Below are 23,141 nucleotides of genomic sequence, written 5' to 3'. Positions count from 1 at the left end.
CCTTTTTTGTTGTTGTATTAACTCTTCAAAATCAGCGTGTATGTGTTCTTACAGCACATCTCATTTTGGACTGGGACATGGGACAGAGGAGATTCAGAAAACTGTCCAGAGTTCTCCATCCTTATCTGGGGATGGAGATAGTATTTGCTGAATTGAATTGCTGAAAGTATCTGGGGATGGAGTTCACATTGTGAAGACCATCAGAGCCTTCCTTTGCACTGGCCCTCCCACAGTGCCCAGCACAGGGAGAAACCCATAGAATGTGTTAGGTTGGACATTAAGTCATTGATTTGTCCACTGAGGCTTGGGATATCACTAAGAAGATTGATTTTCCACCAAAGGTGAAGCATCTCTGCCAATGTCACGAGTTAGATTAGGCAAATGACACTGAGAAGTAAACGTCCAAAGCAGACCCTTAAATTCGTCGTCAACTTGGCTTTTTCTGAATTCCTCCAAGCCCCCGAAAGGCTAGAAGCTCACTAGGAAAGGCTACCAGCCACAGCGACTCCCCTTAAACCAGGGAGTTACCCCTAGCTGGATGGAGCGTAAAGGTGAAGGCGCTCTCTGCCCGGGACCATCCTTTCTGCCCACGGAGTCTGTTCCCACCTCCTTAGCCCCTTCCCTAAAAACGCCTCCCCGCCCCCGCCATTTTCCCGAAATTTGTCCTGTTGGTGGCCGACCCGCCCTATCTCGCGGCCCGCGTGGCCCGGCCCGTTTCAGCCGCGTCAAACTTGACTTGCTCCTCCAAAGAGCAGGAGAGAAAGAGGGACAGTCTTGTTTGTGATCCGGTGGAAAGGAGTATCTCAGGGGCGCAGGGGCGTTTTCTACCCTGTGCCTGCGTCAGGTACCTCGTTGACACTGTCCTAGTGCAGGACTGCGGAATGCGGGTGGTCCCCGTCGACAAAATTTCTTTGGGAATCGGATGACCCCTGTCCCCGGGCCTCCAGCCCCACCCCGAGACTCCACGGTTACGCCCCCGCGGCCCTCGAGGGGAGCGACTTGGGGTGCTTCCTCTCATAGCTCCTTGGGGGAAACCGGCCCCACTTTGGGGTTAAATGGCAATCACAGACCTCTCGGGGCTCGGAGGGGCGCCCTCCCCACCCGCGCCCCTGGCCCCCTGCCCCGGGAAGCGTCTCGCAGCTCAGTCTCCTGCTCTAAACAAGAGCAGGGGCTTGAGTCCGCGTTCACACGGAAAATTATGCCGGCTCCAGCGGCGCGTAAAATTGATGTGAACCGAACGGAGTGGGATCGGCGTGATCCTCCCTCTCTTGTCTCAACAGGGGTTTCGGCGCGTTACACAAGGCCGAGCTTGTCTCTTTAAGGAGACATCGGACCCTAATTAGTCTGCATTCCTAGCGCGGCCGAGGACCAAGGGGCCGAGGGTGTTTGGGTTGGAGGGGGGCGGGAGGGAAGACGAGACTCGGAAGATCTTCTGACCAACGCTCGAGTCTTACCGCCCCCACCACCCTCTTTATTTTGCCGCCGCCACCGCCACCAACACCCAGTTCTAAAGATGCAGCCAGGGCAGCAGCAGCAGCAGCAGCATCAGCAGCCGCCGCCACCGCTTCTCCCAGGCCCACGTTACTTTGATTGACAGCTGAACAAATGTTTCCCCGGTTCGAACGCTCGCGCTAAGGAACGTCAGCCAAGACGAAGCTCCGCCTTGGGCGGGCCATCTCCGCTCCGCCTCCGCTAACCCCATCACGTTCCGTTCATTGGTCTGAACCGCGGACGACGCCCGGCCCCCACGTGGGCCTCAGCCCGGCCAGCTCCTCCCCTCTGGCTCGCCATTTGTCAGCAGTGAAATGATGGGCAGTAACACAGAACGGCGATTAATGTTCAGCCATCTCTGATTGGTTGCTGGAGACACCTACCGGGCCGAGGGTGGGCGGGGCGTTAGAAGAGCGCCCCAGAGCGGTCGCGTGGCGGGCCGGTGATTGTAGTCAATCTGGCCGAATCCTCGACCACGGTCGCTGGGGGTGGACTACATCTCCCGGGATGCTCCGCGGTCCCTCCGCGGACGGTTGTGAATATGTATCAGAATGTTAATGATTAGCTGCTGCTAAATTTGGTCAAAGAAGTCACCTACACAGAGCGTGTTGTTAGAGCTGTTCTGAGCGGGTGTTTGGGCTGTTGGCTGCTTGCTTCCCCCTCTCTCACACACTTGTATATTATTTTGAGGTGGTGTTCGCAGAGTTTGAAAGGAGAGAGAATTAAAAAAAAAAAAAAAGCCGCAAGCGTTTCACTCTCTTTTATTTTTATAATCCCCTTCAATTTGGGGTTAAAAAAAAAAGACAAGAAAACAGGAAGGAAGAAAAATAAGGAAATGAGATGTGGTAAAAGAAGCTAAAAGGTGCCTTTTTAAAAGATCGTTGCTGTGAAGTGAAAAAATCTCCAGAGAAACCAAAAAGCACCGCCGAGACCTCTTCCGAACCAAAGGAGTTTGTGTTTGCTTTTAGGAAAGAAGAGAAAGATCATTCATTCGGAGGAATAACAACCAATTAAAAGACAAATAAAAAAAAGTTTGGAGTGGGACGAGCGAGCGAGCGGGCGGGCGGCGCTGCCGGCGGGCGCTGGTGCGCGGAGCTCGCACTTTTCCCGGCCCGGGGGAACGGCGCGGTAGCGGCGCCGGGCTCGGCGGGCGCGCCTCGGCGGAGCGAACGTCGGAGCGTTGCCGCGGGAGACGCGCGCCGGACAATGCCCGCGGCGGGCCAGTGACGCCCGCGAGGAATGCCGAGCGGCCCGGCCGCCCGCACCCAGCCGCCGCCGCCGCCGCCGCGCGTTCCTGCCGCCCGCGTCACGCGAGACCCGGCGGGGGCCGGGACCGCCCGAGCCGCCCCTCGGACCCGGCCGGCCGCCTCCGCCGCCGCCTCCTCCACCTCCTCCTCGGGGCCATTAAAGCCAATGAGCCGCGCGCCTCTGCCCAGCGCAGCCAACTAAATCGGTTTGGATGATTCGCGACCTGAGCAAGATGTACCCGCAGACCAGACACCCGGTGAGTGCGGGCGGCGGGGCGCGAGCTCGCCGAGCGCGGGGGGATTCCCCGCGTCGCCCCCTGCGCGCCGAGTTGTGTCTGGGGCCGAAGGGGCGGGGAGGGCGGCTCGCGCCCCGCGGCCCGCTCGGGGAGCTGCCTGCCGTCACCCCCTACCCCCCGGCGCGGTGGCACTCTCGGAGGGGGTGCGGAGAGGCAATTGAGTTGTAGCCATTTTCTTATTGTTGTCTTTGAAGCCCCTGGAAGCCGCGCGGAGCCGTTCGCCGTCCCCGCGCTGCGACTCCTCGGGGCGGGGGGGTCGGCGAGCGATGGAGGAGGCGCGACTCCGCGCCGGGGCGGGGAGGGCGCCCTCGGCGGCGGCGCGGCTAGTCCGGCTGCGGCTCGGGAGTCGGGGCGCCGGCCCCTAGCGCCGAGGGCCCCGGGGACGCGCGAGCGAGCCCGCCGGCCGGCCTCGGAGGGTGGCGGCCGCGTCTCCCTCCTCCCCCGACCTGACCGCGGCCAGACGCCATGGCGCGAGTCCCCCCGACGGGCCAGTTTCGATTCCGGGTGGGGTGGGAGTGGGTGCGGCGCGCCGGTCCCCGGTCGCCCGCGGTTGGCGAGGGAGCGGAGCGGGGTCTCGAACCCGCAGGGTCCGGGGCGGGCCAGAGCACGCGGGGGCCCGGGGCCAGCCAGAAACCAGCCCCTGTCGGCTGTACGGCGAGGCCGGGGGTGGGCGGTGGGGGGGGCGCTAGATGAGAGTTTTAATCGCTCTTTGCCTGCCTGCACGGTGACCCCCCCTCCCCCGCTAGCGCCGCGTGGTATGTTTTCTCCATCTCCCTGCCTCGCCTGTGATGTGGGCTAATTAAATATTTTATTGTTGTTCTTTAGGCACCGCATCAGCCTGCTCAACCCTTTAAATTTACAATTTCCGAGTCCTGTGATCGGATTAAGGAAGAGTTTCAGTTTTTACAGGCTCAGTACCACAGGTAACGATATTGACTTTAGCTGATCCTCCTGTTTGCTTAGCTCTTGTCTCTCCGCCCCCCCCAAACACACACAGACACCCCCCTCCCCTTTTTTTTGGCCTCCACAAAGGTGATATTATCATTTTTACTTGTGGGCAGAAAGGGCAAGTCAAGGCCTCTTTTACTCAGGCAGGTGTAAAGAAATTAAGCATTCTTTCCTTCTCCAGTAAATAAATAAAAAGGAGGCAGAACAATCGAAACTGGGGAGACTTGGAAAATGCTGAGGCCAAACTTTCGATATTGATTTATTGGGGCCAGGAGAATGGAAGGTTGGGAAGATTCTGGGGCCTTTTGACTTCCTTGGTTCTTTATTACTCGGGGCTTGATTCCGTCTCACTTTTTTCTGCCATTCCACTGAAATACCGTGAGCTTAGAGCCCTGGGAAGTCACAAGTGAGCGATTTCATTACTTTTATGCTGAAAAAATGTTTTCTTCTTAGAGGCAGTTGTTAGAGTGCCTTTGACATATTTTTCTTTTCGCTGGCTTTCTAATGACGTGTAATTCTTATTTCTTAAATGCAAGAACCAAAAGGAGCCACTGAACCCGATCCACACTTTGCCCCTGGGTGGTGGTATTCAACTTGTCTCTGTTTTGGAGGCAACAAATAAGACATCATTCATGAGACATGATTGATTCATATTTTCATTAATCTCTTTGTGGAACATTAAAGAAAAAAAAACTCCCTTGTGACCTTTTGGGGGACTTAAATTTGCGCTTGGGTATGTACACCTTGATGTTTATTTTTGTTTTCTTCTTTCATTAAATGAATTTAGTGAATGTTCATTTCTGGATGTGGCTCCGGAATTAAATTGTAGAGGATTTTTTTTCTTAAACAAAAACCCCACATTTGATCCTCATTGAAAGGGCAAGTCCGGGCTGGTTCCAGTTACCCCTTTCTCTCCCACCACTTCTTCTTCAGTAATTGAGGGTGGTATTTAAGATCGTTGATTTGGCATTTTGTAGGTGATGATTTAGAGGAGGGAATGTCTATTTACATTTGAAGAATGTAAGTCAAGGTCTGCATTGTACTTAGAAGATTTCATTATGTCTTGAACAGCCTGAAGCTGGAATGTGAGAAACTCGCCAGTGAGAAGACCGAGATGCAGCGGCATTATGTCATGGTAAGAAAACTGTGTCACAGATTCAAAGTGCCTATTAGTTTAGGATACCAAAAGCAAGGATCTGTTCAGATTGCTGGAGGCTGCAGGATAGATCCCCGTCACAACGTGCCAGTGCAGTTGGGGTTGTGGGAATGTGATCATTAGCAGCCTGTAATTCCAGGATGTTATAACTTGTCTCTGACAACCAGCTTTGATTTGAATTTTCAAAAAGTTCAGCTGCGTGGGGTATAATCCTCTGTGCTTTGTTTTTATAGACTGGAGGGGAAAAAAAAACCCTCATTTATGTTTTGTCGATAGTCACAAGCAAAATGTTTTTGCGTTAGTGGTTTTCTTTATTGTTTTATTGCTGTTGTTCCAAACAGTCTTACCAGTTTTTCTGTATACAGTTTGACTTTTAAGGTTTCATTTCTTTTAGAAAATAATGATGGATATCAAAAGACACCAGATACCTTTTCACATTTTTCTCCCTTTTTATGTTATGTGTGTGTGTGTGTGTGTGTGTATTTGCATGTGTTTTGTGTGTTTTCAATTTCAGTGGCGTTACATTGGTTTGAAGCGTGTTGTTGTCTCCTGTATAACCGATTTGTTCTGTCAGAATTTCTGTAATGACAGTTACGCTACACATCCAAAAAAAAAAAATCAGGTCTGCTTTTTCAGAAGTCTTACCAAGCATGTTTTTATGCTTGTTCATAAAGGCTCCAGAGTAACTCATTCATTTCCTAGCAAGCCTTTTTCCTTTGAATGTATGAACATGAGCAGTACGCTAAAAATGAGAAACGGAACTCTGAAATAGCATCACCTTTCTGAACAGTTCTTTCAAAGCATCAGCATTTGTTATGAGACACTCGCCATTAACTTGCCCGCTGTGCCTAGGAATTTGAGTCCATATGGTACTAAATTTTCAACAGGTCTTACTGATTCATCCGCTTGTGATGTATAAAGACAACTGGAGATTTTAAGAATGCTACATGTGAAGTTGATTTTCTTAGTTTTGTGAGTTACTCTCTTAGAATCTGTGTCTTAGGGTGGCTGCTAGTTTATTCAGTTCCTCCTTAGCATAGGTATTGTGGATATTTTGCTTTAGGTGAGGCTTTTATGTTTGTTTTAAACATACTTGAGGCATTTGAAACAAACTAGGGAGACTGATGAAAGGCACGAAATTAATTGCTTTCCCTTCTTTGACAGTATTATGAGATGTCCTATGGGTTGAATATAGAAATGCACAAGCAGGTAAGTTACTTCTTTATAACCATTATAACCATTTGAAATGATAATAATACTGTGCACTTTAGAAAGAAAATTGTATGTTTTGCAATTTTATTCTTCATGTTTTTGTGACTTCCTGTATTTTGAAAGACTACTCAAGGGAATACTATCTTTTCAGGTGTGGTTCTCCATCCTTTTTGCATTTTGTCCTGAGTTTAATCATTTAAAAACGTGACGTAAAATGTCTGAATGCATATTCAATTTTGTCCATTTTCAAAAGCAGGATGCTAAATTTTAAAAAATGTCTTGTTTTTCTTTTGAAGGAGTTAATTTATGTATTTTGGGCATTGCAAACCTGTCGTAGGAGAGGGCTTTTCTTAGAAAATATTAAGAAGAGGAACTGTAAATTGTGTGGAACCTTCCTTGGCTTGGTGTGAAAGAATGGATAGCGGGTGAGCTGGGAGAATTACAATGAAATCTGTGTCGCTACAAAAGAAATTGATGTAAAATAAAATCCTGGTACCAGTCCCCCGAGGATCCTTATTTGGGTCTTAACCAGGAACTATAACTGCACTTCTAAAATTTGTACAGGGCAAATTGAGCTTGATAGGAGCGTGTGATAGTGCTCAGCACTGGGCCTTCACATCTAGTAACTAGTTCAGCCAAAAGAAAAAGACAAAACAAAACAAAAAGATAATGATTAGTCAGAAAGTGTTGAGAGGTATGACTCAAACAGCCTTTTTTTTTTTTTTTTTTCCCCCTTTAAGAAACCAAGTAAAATGGGGTTTGGTTTAAATTTTCTACATAGAAAGGGAAGAGGTATATAAAAAATATTGCTTGGCAATAATACTCTATTTTTAATGACCTCCTAGTGAAACTGTTTCAAGTCTGTCTCATCAACTATTTCACAGTAGGTGTGTATGTATTTACCTGCTGGGAAAAGATGAGGGAAAACTTAATGCTTTTCCTTTCTTATTTATACTCTTGGTAGATACCATTACTCTCTAAGTTGAAAACATACAAAATAATCACTTATTATTAGGCCTTTAGTACTTATGGATTCCTTTCTGATATACTTAATTACCACGTACTTGTAGATAGTAGATCTGTCAGAGATGACTGGTGGACAGGAAAAGGCATTGGAGAAACAGTATTTGAAAACAGAAAGTTGGAAAAAAAGACGAGTCGTCACTTATGCTGAGGATCTTTTATTTCATATACTCTTCTTACTTCATAAGCTATTTAATTATGTCAATATTAACATTATAGTTTGCCGCACGTTAAAATTAAGTGCTAATTTTAGCATCTTTGCCATTTCTGTTTAGATTCATAATGTAAGTATCTCCTGCTTAACAGAAAACCGTGAGGCTTATGTATGGACTCCCCTTAACTCTACCTTACAGGAGTAAATTACATAAGAGATACAGTTTGTTAATTATGTTCATTACATGGCATTTTAGGTCTGGATCTCGTACATGTGTTTTTTTCTTTCTTTCTTTTTTTTTTTTGTCCTCACCCCACCGTCCAAGATTAATTAGTGTCTTTTTCAAGATTGTGCCAGATGATTAATGTTCTTTTATTTTTCCTCCTGTATCTTATTTACCATAACACTTACTTTCCAGATCTCTTTATACAATTTGCAGTTTTGAGAGACACAGAGCTTGTATTTGATTGTATGCATTTCTTGGGGGGGTTGATATGTGTGATCCCTTAATTTTACACATTTTGTACCTCTGTAATTCTGTCATCCACTTGTCCAGGTGGCCTCAAATGCCATCCATTTAAAATTGAGAATAGAGTACATTTTCCTTTTTTTTTTTCTTGCTTTTAAATTCAATCATATCAAGAATCCTGAGGGCAGTTTATCACATTATGAAATACAGACAGCCCTGCAAACCACCTACTTATTATATTTTCTTTCTTTCCCCCCTTAAGCACAGAGGCATATCTGTCTTTATTTGTTTTCCTAGGCAGACAGCCTTGGTTCCTCTTGGCCTCTCTTCCAGATGCACTCGCTGGATACCCTCGTAATGGAAAGCAGCAATAATGCAGGGAAGTTGCCCTGCGGCATAATTGGGCCTAGTTCTCAAGATCGGGTTAGGCTTATTCACTTATTAGATTTGTGTCTCTGAAGGGTTCAAGAGTAGGAGTCCCCGGAGTCCTTGGAAGTACCCTAGTAATTGGTGGCCCTGAGATTCGAAACCTTTGTGTATTTTTTGGTTAACGCTCCTGTTCTTCTTGGCTGCTGCCAACCACAGAGTATTTATTTTTAGAGAAATTTTTCATTGGAACAGAAAATGATGGCTGTGATGGAGTCATGACTCTGTGACTTAGCAGACTGATAAAAGGATAAAAGCACAGAGCAGGGACAAAACAGGGTTGGGGGTCTGGTATTATGGGCCCTCCCCTTTCTGTATGATGTTCATCGTCAGTCACCCTGTGTTGATTCTGATAGAGAACTATAGAGTGAAATCTATGGGGAATTTGTCATTCTGAAATGAAAGCTAATGTAATTAGTACCAATTAAAGTACATTTAGTAAATTGGATTTAATCTTAATTAAGCCTGCATAATGTTGCCAATTTTTAACAATTATGTTTGAGAACATAATTAATTTAAATTTTGGTAACTGAGTAAATAGCATTAGTCTGGTAGAATTAGTTGATTTTTTTTTTTTTTTTTTTTTTTTAAAGGGGAACTCGGTGACATGACATGGAATTAGAGCATAAAATATGAATCTAATTTCTGGTACTCTTTAGGGGGATCGATAGAACTGAGCAGAGGAAGCTGGGGAAAAAAAAAAAGAAACAGAAAAGTTAGAATGGACTGTTCTAGGCCCTGATGTGAATTTATGTTTCACCACTGTCTTTAGTTCCAACATGAACATGAAGATGACAAATGGGACATGGTTAGAAATGACACGTGTTTTATTGTGATGTCTTCATATTGGAATTCTTTTCAATGGAAGAACGTTGGCCTTTATTCCCTAAAGATTTCCCTAAGTGTGGGGTTTTTTGTATTCTTTTTGTTGTTGCTGTTGTTCTGGATGGACCAGTTGGCCCATGGTTTAGATGTTACTTTCTTGGCTGATTGTTCCTCTTTATAAATACAGTGTGGCTTCTAAATGGGTCAGTGGCCATGGGCAGAACAGGGTGAGGCGTGCACTGGATAACATTGCTAAATACTGCCGGTTCCCATCCTTCACCTGTAACACTGTAATTAAAGAAGACCTCCCTGATTTAATCTGACAGCAGCAGTTACCACTTTAGAAAGCGAATATTGGATATAGACTAGGAACAGTAGGTATGTGAGTTCCACGTATAGGAAGTCTAAATGGAGATGAATATACCGCATTTTGAGAATGTCTCGGGACTTGCTCATAGTCAATATTCTGTAGTCTGAAGGTTGTTTTTGCTTCTAAAAAAAAATTGAGCTTAGTATTTGAATTTTAGAATTTGGAACTTTTGGAAACCTACAACATTTAGAACCTAAAAGAAGTGAACACTGCACATTTGTATACACATGTCTATGTGTTTGGGACCACGCATGTGTATATATATGTGTGTGTATGTATGCATGTGTGTAAATGTATGTGTGGATAGATGCATAATTGTTATTTTTTAATCAGAGCAGGAAAACTCCTGTTTCACTGCAAGCCATGTAAATTTTATTACAAGACTTGGGCCACAACCATTTGAGTGCTCCTAAAATATTAATTGAATAGAAATGAAAGGGCCTTGCCAACTGATAGGATATCATAATCATAGCCTCTCTGGTCGATGGTAAATGATGATAAATGACATTAGGAACCTTTTAGCAAACTGTAATAACTACAAGGAGGGAAGCAGTATGGATTTGCATTATATCTGATACCCTCTAGTACCAAGTGGATTGCCAATACTGCTTGTTTAGCATTTTCTAAGGGCAATAGGATATTGATTTCTGACTTACAAGGAACAGCTCTATTTTCACCATTGAAAAGTATTGCAGGTTGTTAAGAAGAAATTGACTTGAAGAGGCCGACTGCTGCCCATCATGGAGCAAATAAAGCAAAACTGCCGAAGCATGGTGGAGCAGCGAGACGGGCCCTCAGCAATTTGTTGCTATTAATTTACCATGCTCGACAGCAAATCAATCGGCATCTACTTCATCTGCTGGAGAAAATGCTGTCCAGGGCAGATAAAAGGCTCGGCATGGTACAGAGAATAGACTGGATTGGCCAAAAGGAGGCTGCAGTTAATGTGTAAATAAGTGAAATGAAGGCCACTGTTGCAGAGGAAGCTGTTGTTAATTAGTTTGGTGCTTTTTTAGCAAACTATTTTAGAAAGTAGCCTAGGATTTGAAGAGTAAAATGAGATTTATTGAGGTTGAAGTAATATACGACTGGCATGACATTCCAGTCTTGAGTGGACTTGGGTGCACTAAAGGTGCAGTAAATTTATTTGGGGACAGAACTTGCAGTAGAAGTCCATTTGTTTAAAGTTCCGTTTTGATCAGATTTCCTCTAAGAAAACTAATTAAAAAAAATACATTACTAGTTTCTTGCACATCTCCTGTCTTAGACTATAGGCTCTTGGATTTGGAGGATTAGGTGCAGAGAGTAGGTGTTCGGGACTGTGTGTTGTATTCTCCTACAGTGACTGATTATTTTTTTCAGCAATGGATGATTGAATTCTTGTATGGCAATGAAAGTGAGCGATTTCCGAAGGTGGGATGTTATAGCCGAAAGGAATAAACCAATGAAAATTTTACTTGACAGGATTTTTGTTTGCTTTATAAACATGAGGGAATAGTCTAGGGCGTGGGGAACAGAGGATGCACACTGCTGCACTGGAAAATCTCAAAGGGATTACAAGTAAAATTTTGATGACTGTGCAAAAACCCTCCAGGTACAATTAGAAGAGGGTGAGGGAGGGGCTTCTTGGGCTTTTGTGTGTGTTTTTCATTGAGACTTAAAGCCACCTCTTCTATTTTAGGACTACTTAGCCTTCAGTAGTACTTCACAATTAATATTAACCAAACAGGTTATTGGTGGTGGTTTTTTACCTCTGGCATGTCTGATCTGGACATTTTGGGATAGGGACCCAGGCTCAGTCCTATTTAGTAAATCTAGATAATATGTAGATTTTATGTTTTTCCCAAAACTCTTGAGAGGATCTAGTATTGGGACAGTTGATACCAAGTTGGCAGTGCTTTGAACAGGACCCAGTGAGCTGCCATTTTACTTGTCACAAGGCTTCATGAGGAGCAGATCTGTGAGGAGGAAATTTAACCTGGCAGGGTATGTGCATAATTAGTGTTTTCTGGATGGCGTGGGTTTCCCCTTTTTCTCTTCTCACATGTCGAGTTCTGAATTTTCTTTTTTTGAGTTCTCATAGAATATCTGAAGATTGTTCACCTAAAGCAGTGATCGTTGAGTGGAATTGGAAATTCCTTTCAGTGGAAGTAAATGTTATTATATATCTGGCATGTGCTTACCGCTTATCTGGGCACACTGCCAAAATTCTTTAATTCTCACAATGATCCTAAGAAAGGGATTATGTCCAATCAAAGGGTGATTAAACAGGATCAGATCTGCACCAGGTGATATAGTTATTAGGGAGTGGATTCAGGATTCAGATGAATTCACCTGGGAGGTTGTCTCTTGGGAGACAGGTCTGTCCTGGGTTGGAGATTTCAGGCCGCAGTTTGTTCCAGGAATGGAGCGCCCTTGGGAGGCTGGGATAGGCCTGGGGTTTGTCATGAAGTCACTGAACTTCGGGCTCATACTCAGAATCCCTGGAGTGTCCTTCAGATTGCTTCCAGTGGGTGACAAGGTGAGGGTCGCTTTCCCGGGGCGCCTCCCACAGATGGGGTGAGGAGAGCTGACTGCTTCTGGAGACGGAGTTTGCTTCCTCCCTGGGCAACCTATTTTTCATTTGTTTATAAACTTGCTCTTCCATTTAACTTTTATCTTTTCCTTGTGGCTTCTAAAACTATGCCTGAAGACAAGGGGCTGTTTGTTAATCACCATCTTGTGGGTTTTTGAAGGGGAAAACAGGGAGGGGAAAATGTGATGTTTTGTGGCCTCTTTGTAGTTCAGAAAGAGGTTCTTAGATGCCGGAAATCACACACAGCTCAAACTTAAATGAAGGCAAATATTTTGCTTTTACTAATAAAAGATTTTCTTTGCAGCTTTCAAACAAAAGGATATTTCCTTCCAGTGCCCCTTAATCCGTACTGGAGATTGTTTTTATTTATCTTCTGGGCAAAGTTCTTTGTATCTTAAGTAATAATACCTTTGAGCTGGGTTGGACTATCTTGTGTCTTTAGGCGCTGCTGCAGCCATAGTGAAATCCGGAGATCGTGCTGGCAAAGAGTAATGTTCTCACATTCTTCATTTCCCCTTTTCTCTCCTAGAATTTTGCTTTTTTTTTTTTTTTTCCCTTTTTGTACAATAGGATAGGTAAAGTCCATTGGGAATGAAATGTTTAAAATGTTCACTTAGGAGTTATATGTGTGTGTATGTCTGCGTGTGTGTGTTTAATGAGGACATTTTTACTACCTTTGATATGACTGGCTAGTCTGATTTATTGCTCCAGGACAGCAGTAATAGGTTTGATGGTGACAGAGCGAGTAGAGGGGATGTGATTTTTTTAGAAGGTGCTTTCCCTTGATCCCCTTTTGCACCTCCACTTAAAAACCATAGCACTCGGGGCGCCTGGGTGGCTCAGTGGTTAAAGCCTCTGCCTTCGGCTCAGGTCGTGATTCCAGGGGTCCTGGGATCCAGCCCGGCATTGGGCTCTCGCTCAGCAGGGAGCCTGCTTCCTCCTCTCTCTCTGCCTGCCTCTCTGCCTACTTGTGATCTCCGTCAAATAAATAAAATCTTAAAAAAAAAACAAACAACCTAGCACTCTAGGGAGGGTGGCACAAAGTGGTCTTGTGGCTCAGTTACCACTTGCCAGAGCTGCACTGTTGGAGAAGAGCCCCGAGACAGCATGTTTGGGAGAGGGGCAGCTGAGTGTTTGTACCGACAGTGGCAGTGTGTGAGGCTTAGGACCTGACTCGTTCTCTGCTAAGTGTACTGCAAACAGGATGCATGAAATTAATACTACTCTACTTTAAGCGGAAAGGGCTTCAAAAGTTTTATTTATTTTATTTTTTAAGATCTTATTTATTTATTTGACAGACAGAGATCACAAGTAGGCAGAGAGGCAGGCAGAGTGTGTGTGTTGGGGGGCGAAGCAGGCTCCCTGCTGAGCAGAGAGCCCGATGCGGGGCTCGATCCCAGGACCCTGGGATCATGACCTGAGCTGAAGGCAGAGGCTTTAACCCACTGAGCCACCCAGGCACCCTGGGCTTCGGAAGTTTTAGCGAAGACCAGAAGTCAGGGTTGTTTTGACTTCGCCTTAGTAACAGCTGTCAGTGGTCGTTGCTGTACGTCTGGAAAGAGGGATTTAGCCAGCATTCATCAGCGCAGATCTATACACCTTCTCTGCTTTCATTGGAAGTGACCCAGTGTTTACGCCAGGCACATGCTATTTCTCTGCCAGCGGGGCCAAAACTTTGCTCAGAGCTTCACTGTGTAACCCGTGCTCTCGCCAGGGTGTGGAGGGAGGGCAAGGCGCGGCTTTTCTTAGCTGGACTGTTGGAGAAGCAGAAGAGAAATGTCCTGGGCGCCCCTCAGGTCCTCGGTCTGCCAGTCATTTGTGTCACTTCGTCGTTATTTTTGAGGATTCTGCGCACAGGTGCTTCAGATCTGTGCTGTGGAGGGAGCTTCTGCGTTTCGCGGCAAGCCGGGGTGGCTGCTGTCCTGGCGCGGGCCTGGGGCTCCGTGTGGAGCCTGGCCGCGGGGGGACACCCCAGATCCCGGCTGGGGCCTGGCGCTTGCCGCAGCGAGCCGTGGAGGAAACGAAGAGGGGTACCTGCTTCCTTCCTGATTTCTTAGCAAGCTCATTCCGCTGACTGTTACTCATTAGGATACTGTTACTTTCTGACCGCGTTTTCTGCTTCTCTAGGCTTGTGGATTATTTTGGTTAAGGAGTTTGAAAATACAAGGAAATAAAACCGGAAAGAATAGTAATTGTAGAAATTATGAGCACGGGTACCCTGTAACACCCTCTCTTTACACAGAGCTTAAGGATTTTATATGTTCTCCTTAATCTTCCTGCTGTTCCTGTAAAGCAAGTAGCAAGCTTTGGATCCGTGTATTTATTTAAATAGCTTCTGTCAGCGGAGTACTCCACAGTTTGCCAAGCGGTGTCATTCCACTGGCCTCCTCGAACAGATGACACTGAGGCTTAAGGGCTTAAGAGACTAGCCCAGTGTCACAGTGCGGGCGGATCAGCACGCCGGCGGGGAGCCTAGGGTTCACACAGGTCGGTGAGCTCGCCTGAGGTCGCATAGCGAGAGTCGCTGGCAGAAAAGGAAGTAGCCTTCTCGACTTCCCTTCCAGGGCTCCCTTCCCTGGCCATGCTGTTTCCAGACAGCGAGTAGTGTGCTTGTTCCGGCGATGTTCTTGGCTCCGTGCGACGTGGGGAGCATGGCGATGCCGTTGGCAGTCCAGTGGGTGTTAAGTGTCCTCGTGAGCTAGACCTCTGATCTGGGTGTTTGTGTGTGAGTACAGAGCCTTCCTCTTTTCCTCTCTGCCCTTCCAGTGCCTGGGCCCTGCCCAAAGGGAGGCTTAGGATCCACAAATGAAAACCCAAAGCCTAGATCCACTTTTAGCAAAGTGCCTAATACAACTGGCTTTTCCTGTGTTCCTAGAGTATGCCCTGCGAACACTATGCTAGGTACAACCTTGTTCCTTGCCAGTCTCCTCTACCCCCCTAGAATGTAAGCTTAATGGGAAAGGGGTGTCTCTTTTCCGTGTGGTCCCTGGTACTGAGAACTGTGCCTGTCACACAAAAGGTGCCCTGGTATGGGGAGGGGAGAAGACTCACAGATCGAGCTAGCCAAGAATATGTGTGACTTATTATTTTCAGGGGCTACTAACTGAGGTTGTAAGATAACAGAAATGGAGTTCCCAAGCCTAGTTAGGCCTGTGGTGCCTACTTGTCAAGTTTGTGGGGAAAGTGACAGATGGAAAGGGAAGTAAAATGAGTGAGCTTGGTGTACCTTTCGGGAGCGAGTTAGGATAGAGTAGAACACATGTATTTGAGCATGTGGAATCTGCCTTTTTTTTTTTTTTTTTTTTAAGATTTTATTTATTTATTTGTCAGAGAGAGAGAGGAGAGTGAGCAAAAGCAGACAGAGTGGCAGGCAGAGGCAGAGGGAGAAGCAGGCACCCTGCCGAGCAAGGAGCCCGATGTGGGACTCAATTCTAGGATGCTGGGATCAATACCTGAGCCGAAGGCAGCCGCTTGACCAATTGAGCCACCCAGACGTCCCTGGAATCTGCCTTTTTAAAGATGAAAACATGAACGCGTCCTAACTGAATTTAAAATTCAGTTTGAACACCACTGTATCACTAGTCACTGTTTATCTGAAGAATTCTTTCACTGCTAATAAGTCTGCGCACATGTGGTTTGAGTGAGTGTGGGGAGAGCCTGATCTTGACACACTGTCATGTGCTTAGCTGACTACCTTCCAGATCAGTAGAAGTGCAGGTGTCTAGTGCTTTTCAAGGAACAAGGAACTTTAAAGACCTCTTAGTTTTTTATTAGTGGAGATGGTATAGTGTTAACGAAAAAAAAGTAATCATCATTACAGTATTTTTATGTAATCATCATAAAAATACTGTTTTTAAGTATTTTACATATTTTTAAGTAATCATCATAACAGTGATTTTTAGAGAGCTTATCATGAGGGTGGTAGTTCACTTAATCTCACAATAACCTTACAAGATTATAGTATATAATTATTTCCATTTTCTCTATGAAGAGGAGGCTGAGATACAGAAATTAAATAACATCATGAAACAGGTCCTTGGTTTGATTCTGTTTTTAGATTATTGGTATAGTAGATATTTCTGCCATGTTCCAAAAGCTATGTTTGGGATACTCTACTACCAACATATACCCTCCTGTCTCCCCTCAAATACTTGACTGAGTCCAGGGATTCCGACTCTAGTTCTGGCCTTGCTAGTGACCAGCTTTGTGATACTGCTGAGTATTTGAACTTCTGAGCACTGTACTTTTCTCAGTTTCAATTAGAGTATAAATGAACATCGAGATCCCTGTTAGCTGCTGTGGTCTAAAATGGCCCTTTGGTTTTGGTTATTTTCTGTGACCAGCTGACTAAAAATTGAGGCTATCATTTTTTTTAGTGTTAGAAGTTTCCTTAAACAACTCTTCTCAGAGGTTGCTTGCTTGCTTGCTTGCTTTCAGTCCAAAATAAACCTAATGAAGTTAGGAGTAGAAATGGATATTTAAGTTTATATGGTACTTTGTATTTTACAAGGTGCTTGCTTTCTCATCCATTATTTAAGTCACAATAATGTTGCTAAAGTATTTTCCCTATCTTGGGGAGGAATAAAATAAGATATAGATGTTAAATGATTAAATCCCATAGTTAACTAGTAGATGGTTCAGAATTCACTGATTTATGTAATATCACTATGACAGGGGATATAAAAATATACCAGTATTTCTTTAAGGTCATCTGTTTTTAAAGATTTATTTTTATTTTTTTTTTTATTTACTTATTTGACAGAGATCACAAGTAGGCAGAGAGAGAGAGGAGGAAGCAGGCTCCCCACCCAGCAGAGAGCCTGATGCGGGGCTCGATCCCACATCCCTGGGATCATGACCTGAGCCCAAGGCAGAGGCTTTAAACCACTGAGCCTCTAAAGTCATCTGCTTTTATACCTTTATTTTGGCATATGTATTAGAAAACTTAACAATACAACTTGTGAAATGTATAATTTATATTGGGATCCAATAATTTTCTACCAGTGTGTTAGGGGGTATATAGTCGTTTGTTAACTATTACGTAATTAGCTCCTGGGATTTGTTACCCCTCCAGAATCCATAGTACATGTCAGCTTCTTTAGCCGAGGTTTACCTTGGGGCACTCAGTGTAAAACATGTCTGTAAACTGGCTTACAATGAACTTGAGATCTTTAGTCCTTGGGTGTCTTGCATTGTCCTATCCGGGATCCTTTATTTGGGGGAGGGTTTGCACTTCACAGCTTGGTTTATGGTAAGTTAATCATAAGCAAATAAAAGGGGATGATGGTTAATCTTGGCCGTTTTGAGTGGATGAATCAAAAACATAGTAAAGTGTCCTGTACTAAGGCATAAGGTCCGAAAAGAAAGAATGTGTTTTGTTACTTCTGTACCTCTAGCACCTAAAACAGTTCCTGGAACATAGTAGAAGAAATGAATGTGTGCATGCTGGAATAACTAAAGGAAGGGTATCATTTTTCCATTTCATTGCCTTTCTACCTATGTCAACCACCGATGTGTAAGTTTTGTTTCTGAGCTATTAGGACTTTCTCCGCTTTGTGCTGAGCAAAAAAAAGGCCTAAATAGGCAAGAAGGAGTTAGGTGTTCTCTTTGCAGTTTTGCCATAGGTCCTGGAGTTGGTGATGGGCTATTTTAAAATTTAGGATTTGGATTAATTACCAGACGATGGTTTATTTCTGAGGTGTCTTTTACCTCTAACATCGTATGATTTAAAAATCACCAGCATTAGCAGAAGGTTCATTTTTAATTTCATTGTTTCACATTAGAGATGTGCCATTTAAGTTGGGGTTTAGAATCAATTTTATGTGAGAGGAATTTATGTATATATTGCATATATATGTGCACATACCTGACTGAGAGAAGTATTAGACTATTGGAGCAGCTAATAGAAAAATCCCAGTGTTGCCAGTATTTTACAATCTAGAACCATGTTCTCTGTTGTTTTTTTCCATAGCTACGGCTGTGTCTTGCAAGTCCTTCTCTAGGCTAAGAGCTCATCAGTGACTAGATGGAGTTACAGATTTTGACTATATGTGTATGGCAAGTTTGATAATAATAAGTTAATATTTATTAAGCACTTCCTGTGTACCAGGTGATGCAGAAAGTCTTTCAGATGTGTTAATTTGTTTAATGTATAATCCTTGAGGAGAAGGGATCTGGTTGTCCTCACCATGTTAGAAGAAACTAACTTCAAGAGCAGCTAAGAAATTTGCCAGGGTTTAGTATGTTGCAGAGCGGGAATTTAAGCCTGGGCAGTCTGGCTTTGGAGTCTTTGTTCTTGAACCAGTGGTGATACCTGCCTCCCAAGTGACCATTTTAATATGGTAAGATTTTTTTGTTTTGTTTTTATTTTTAAAATGTACGTTGGTACTAGTCTGCTGCTACGTTCTGTACACAGGGAGCTTAAGTGTTAAAAATAATAGTGAGGTTTTTTGGGTATGTATTTGTATCAGAAAAGTGTCTTTTGAATTCTCAGATCAGTCAGTTCTTTGCCCCCTAGTCCATGTTGGAAAGTGTGGTGTTGGGGCGAAGCAGGCTCCTTATTAACCAAAGCCACGTTTTCTGCCAGCTGCCATCCCCTCCATGGGCAGTGTGGCTCCAGCCCTGCTTTCTTTCCATGGGCAGTCCAGTTCTGGCTCTACGCTTCTTCAGCAATATGCAGTGGAAGGAACACTTTTAATGAGTAATAATACCTGTGGTCTCCAGATTGAGTTTCTTTTTTTTTTTTTTTTTTAAAGATTTTATTTATTTATTTGAGAGAAAGACAGTGAGAGAGAGCATGAGCGAGGAGAAGGTCAGAGGGAGAAGCAGACTCCCCATGGAGCTGGGAGCCCGATGTGGGACTCGATCCCGGGACTCCGGGATCATGACCTGAGCCGAAGGCAGTCGTCCAACCAACTGAGCCACCCAGGCATCCCCAGATTGAGTTTCTAATATACAAAACAATTCCTTTTTGTTTTTGTTTGCTTCGGGACTTTCTACTACTGTAACTGTTGAGTAGAAACGTGGATTGGGGGTAGTTTATCAGCCGAGGCTACAGGGCCCTGCATAAGACCTTCATTTGGTTTAGTTACTCAGGTTGAATTAAAAATACTATTTTTTTTTTTTTTTTAAATCAACAAGTGCACTGGTTAATGAACCAATTAGGTTCATCTTTATTGAAGATATTCATTGCTGGCTCCTGGTCTGATGACCACAGCCAATGGGTATTTTTGTACTTCTGACTAGGAAATCTCTAGAACAGGATAGTACCTTTTTTAACCACATGAGAGTGTCCAGAGAACTAAAAAACTGCTTGCTTAGGGGTAAAAATGGGATGAGGGTCATTGGCTGGGTTTTAAAGGATCCTTGAACATGGTCCTTGACTTCTTTGCAAAATTGTATGCCTTTTTCTTTCTTTCTTTTTTTTTTTTTTTTTTTTTAAAGATTTTATTTATTTATCAGAGAGAGAGGGGGGAGAGAGCGAGCACAGGCAGACAGAATGGCAGGCAGAGGCAGAGGGAGAAGCAAACTCCCTGCCGAGCAAGGAGCCCGATGGTGGGACTTGATCCCAGGATGCTGGGATCATGACCTGAGCCGAAGGCAGCTGCTTAACCAACTGAGCCACCCAGGCGTCCCTGTATGCCTTTTTCTATGGAAAAGGAGTCCTTAAGCATTCACTGATCCAGTGAGGAAGCAAGGACCCAGATGAAAGAGTTTGAGAACTACTTCTAGAGCAGTGCTCTCAAACTGGGCCAATTGCTTTCTCCCAAGGACTGGTTGTCACAACTTGGATGTCTGGTTGTCACAACTTGGATGTGCTACTGATGTGGAATTTGTAGAGGCCAAGAGTCAACCTTACCTGGCTTCTCTAGTTAATTCTGTCAATTTGAGAGAACATGTCAAGTCATGGTTGTCTTTTTAGGTTTTCTGGTAATGCTAGGAAGAGTGAGGTTGGTGGTAGTGGGTTATTCCAAGCTCTAAATGGGGATATTCCATGGTCTCCTGCAATCGTTTCTCCCTTTCTTCCCTCCCTCCCTTCTTCCTTTCCTTTCCTTTCTCCTTCCTTCCTCCCTTCCTGCCTCATTTCCTTCCTTCCTTTCTTCCTTTCTTCATTTCTGAAGGGAGATTTTTTTCATTGAAACTATTGGACTAGTGGAAGTTTTCTTGGCCTTAAGTGGGGCCTGTTTGTCCTGACTACTCATAGAAGGTCCCAGAATTAGTCTTAGTTCTCTTGTAGGGAACAGTTGGTCCTTCATCAGCCTTCATTTGTCCATGCTGAACATAGTTGGTCATTTCAGCCGTTGTCATGGACACTCACCTGGTTAGTTCCAAGATGTAGATGATAGACAGGACCACTTGAGATCTGAACATCATACCTTGGCCTGATCTGCCCCAGTTGAGGGATCAGGGCAGTTCTGTCTTTTCACTTGGTCTCTTGCTGAGGTCAAAGGGCATTGTGCTTGTCTTTGTCTAGTCCTGGTCACATTGTAATAAACAAAATGGAACCCTGACTCTGAGTTTTCTCAGTAGCCTGTGGGTCTAGAACATGGATTTATTTTATATTTGAATGCATGGGCACTGATCCGTGAACCTGAGTTTTGCTTGGACTTACTTTTTCCCTCCTGTATATTCCATTGAGCTGTACTATGAATGTGGGGGACTGTTTTAAAAGCTTTTGATTTTTTGGGATATAGAATTGTTTTGGAGTGTGGCTTATTACCTCAAAGTACATCCATGTTGGTTAACCTCAAAAAATATTACAGTTAACCTAAAGTGGCCAATAAAAAACATGGTGGCAATTCCACAGTTATTTGCTTGACTATTTTTTTGGCTAACTTGGACAGAATGTTCGTTTGGGCTTCTTAATGGAGAAATTGTGTCCTGCAAAATTCCAGAATGCCCTTCTTAGGCTTTCACCTTTATGTAGGTCCCAGGAATGTGGAGGTGACAGTTTGGCAGCTCGGCTTCCTTGCGAGTCTTTCCTTACATTTATGAGGTGGCAGATTTAGGAGAGGCTAGTTCAGGCATAGTACATTTATGTACAAAAACCTGACTTTTTAATATGGCTAGTTGTTTCCAAATGCTTGATGTGGTTGGCCGAGGAAGATGGCTCGAAGTTTGGACCTATTTTAACCAGATTCTAAGCAAAACTGATAGGATTTTCTTATAATCTAAGCAAGAATTCAGGATGTTTTGCATCAATTTTGCATCCGTATGGAGAAAATTCTGGTAAGATCTTTGTTGCATTTGGGTTGTGAGATGGTATTCATGCCAGCGTCGCATGCTTAGATTGATAAATCATCCTGCATCTTTTCCTTCTTGATTCAGGAATATCTTGGAGGTACCGGCAGATTTGGTTCCAGACCATCACAATAAAGCAAATATTGAAATAAGCCAAGTCAGATGAATTTTTTGGTTTCCCAGTGCCTATAAAAATTATGTTTACACTATACTGTAGTCTCCTAAAAGTGTGCAGTAGCATTTAAAAAATGCTTAAAAAAATGCACATTAAAAAACACTCTTGCTAAAAAAATGTTAGCTATCATCTGAGCTTTCAGCAAGTCGTAATCACTGATCATAGATCACCATAATAAGATAATAATGAAAAGGTGTGAAATATTGGGAGAATTACCAAAATGGGACGCAGAGATGTAAAATGAGCAAATGCTGTTGGAAAATGGTGCTGATAGATTTTCTTGATGTTGGATTGCCACAAACTCTCAACTTACAAAAAAAATGCAGTATCTGTGAAGCACAGTAAAGTGGAGTGTACTAAAACTCTGTATTTGATTGTCCAGTTTGGGGCATGCTTTTGCCACGTTTGTTTGATGCTCACCCCAAAACTATTTGTGTAAGATGGAAATACTTAGCTTCTCAAAATGAAGTATCTAATACGGGACCTACAATGATCCAGAAGATTATAATACCTAAACCTGAGGTTGTTTTAGTCTTCCTACATTGAGAAAGTTCCTTGGTGAAGAGAAGGTGGTGCCGGAGACCTCTGATGTAAGGCAGAGGCGGAGATGGCTTTGAATTCTTCTTCAAGCAAATGCTGATTGCTCTCACACTACCTGTAGGGCACAGTTAGAGGTCTAGGAAATTAGAAGAGGTGATAGGCTTGCCTCTGTGGAATTCTAGTCTTTTTATGAGATTTGGACCAATGTAAACAAAACAAGGCATTGTGTGTGGATGGCACTGTGACATAGGAGAGAGGGAGTCAGGAGGGGATTAAGGATGCTATTCCCAAGGTAGATGCAGGGGCATTTTAGTGGGACATCAAGAGGAGGGGGTCACTTGGGAAGAAAGGAAAGGGGATAATTCCAAGTGAGAGCCACATAGATGGGTAAGAGCTGTGTATATTCAGGCTCTTGTTAGCATTTACAGCTTGATCGGGATAGGGGAAAGGATGGTGAGTGGGGAAGGCAGGTTTGGGATTCATTTATAGAAGGCCTTGAATGCTAGTATAGTATGTGGGCTATTGAAGGAGAGCAAGAAGATTAATCAGACGGTAGGGCAAGGACATGTCTGCTTTGCAGTTGCCTTATTCTCAGCAGCTAGCATGGGCCATGACAGCAGATGTTCAGTGAATGTTGGCTGAAATGATCTGGGTGAAGAGAGACAGGACTGGAGAGGGACAGGGTTGAGGAGGCATGTGGGACTCACAAGGAGGAACCCAAATGATCCAGCATTCATTGGATGAGGAGTGTGTAAATGCATAGGAGAGAGTTCCTAAGACATTGACCCCTGTAGCCTGGCAGAATCCTCGTACTGCTGATAGAAAAGGAAACCTTGGAAGGGGGAACTTGCTCTCGATTATGCTGGCCATGAGCTACCTAGGGAGGAGGGCGTGATAGAAGGAAGAGGAGGAAAGAAAAGTAAATGTATTGCTTCTCCTTCTTTCTTGCCCTCATATCCATATCTTCCCTTCATCTCCTGCCAAATCTATACTC

The 23,141-nt window shown here is 44.3% G+C and overlaps 1 protein-coding gene across 12 annotated transcripts in view; it reads left to right on the top strand.

Moving 5' to 3' along the window:
* The first annotated feature begins 2,061 nt into the window (after window positions 1–2,061).
* Window positions 2,062–23,141, top strand: part of TLE4 (TLE family member 4, transcriptional corepressor) — a 142,711-nt gene continuing 121,631 nt past the window's right edge. For 7 of the 12 annotated variants that reach the window (XM_032306472.1, XM_032306466.1, XM_032306464.1 and 4 more), the window contains exons 1-4: window positions 2,062–2,995; window positions 3,860–3,957; window positions 5,054–5,117; window positions 6,303–6,347. In XM_032306472.1, coding sequence (XP_032162363.1) covers window positions 2,951–2,995; window positions 3,860–3,957; window positions 5,054–5,117; window positions 6,303–6,347 — 252 coding nt within the window. In that variant the 5' untranslated portion in view covers window positions 2,062–2,950. Of the gene's footprint in view, window positions 2,996–3,213; window positions 3,539–3,859; window positions 3,958–5,053; window positions 5,118–6,302; window positions 6,348–23,141 lie in introns of those variants that run through there. The other 5 variants (XM_032306467.1, XM_032306470.1, XM_032306463.1 and 2 more) reach the window with 2 other exon arrangements.

The sequence above is a fragment of the Mustela erminea genome, chromosome 12 (genome assembly GCF_009829155.1).
Source record: "Mustela erminea isolate mMusErm1 chromosome 12, mMusErm1.Pri, whole genome shotgun sequence".
In the NCBI taxonomy this organism is placed as follows: Eukaryota; Metazoa; Chordata; class Mammalia; order Carnivora; family Mustelidae; genus Mustela; species Mustela erminea.
Note: the sequence above shows the minus strand (reverse complement) of the source record. Positions and strands in the feature narration are given on the sequence as shown.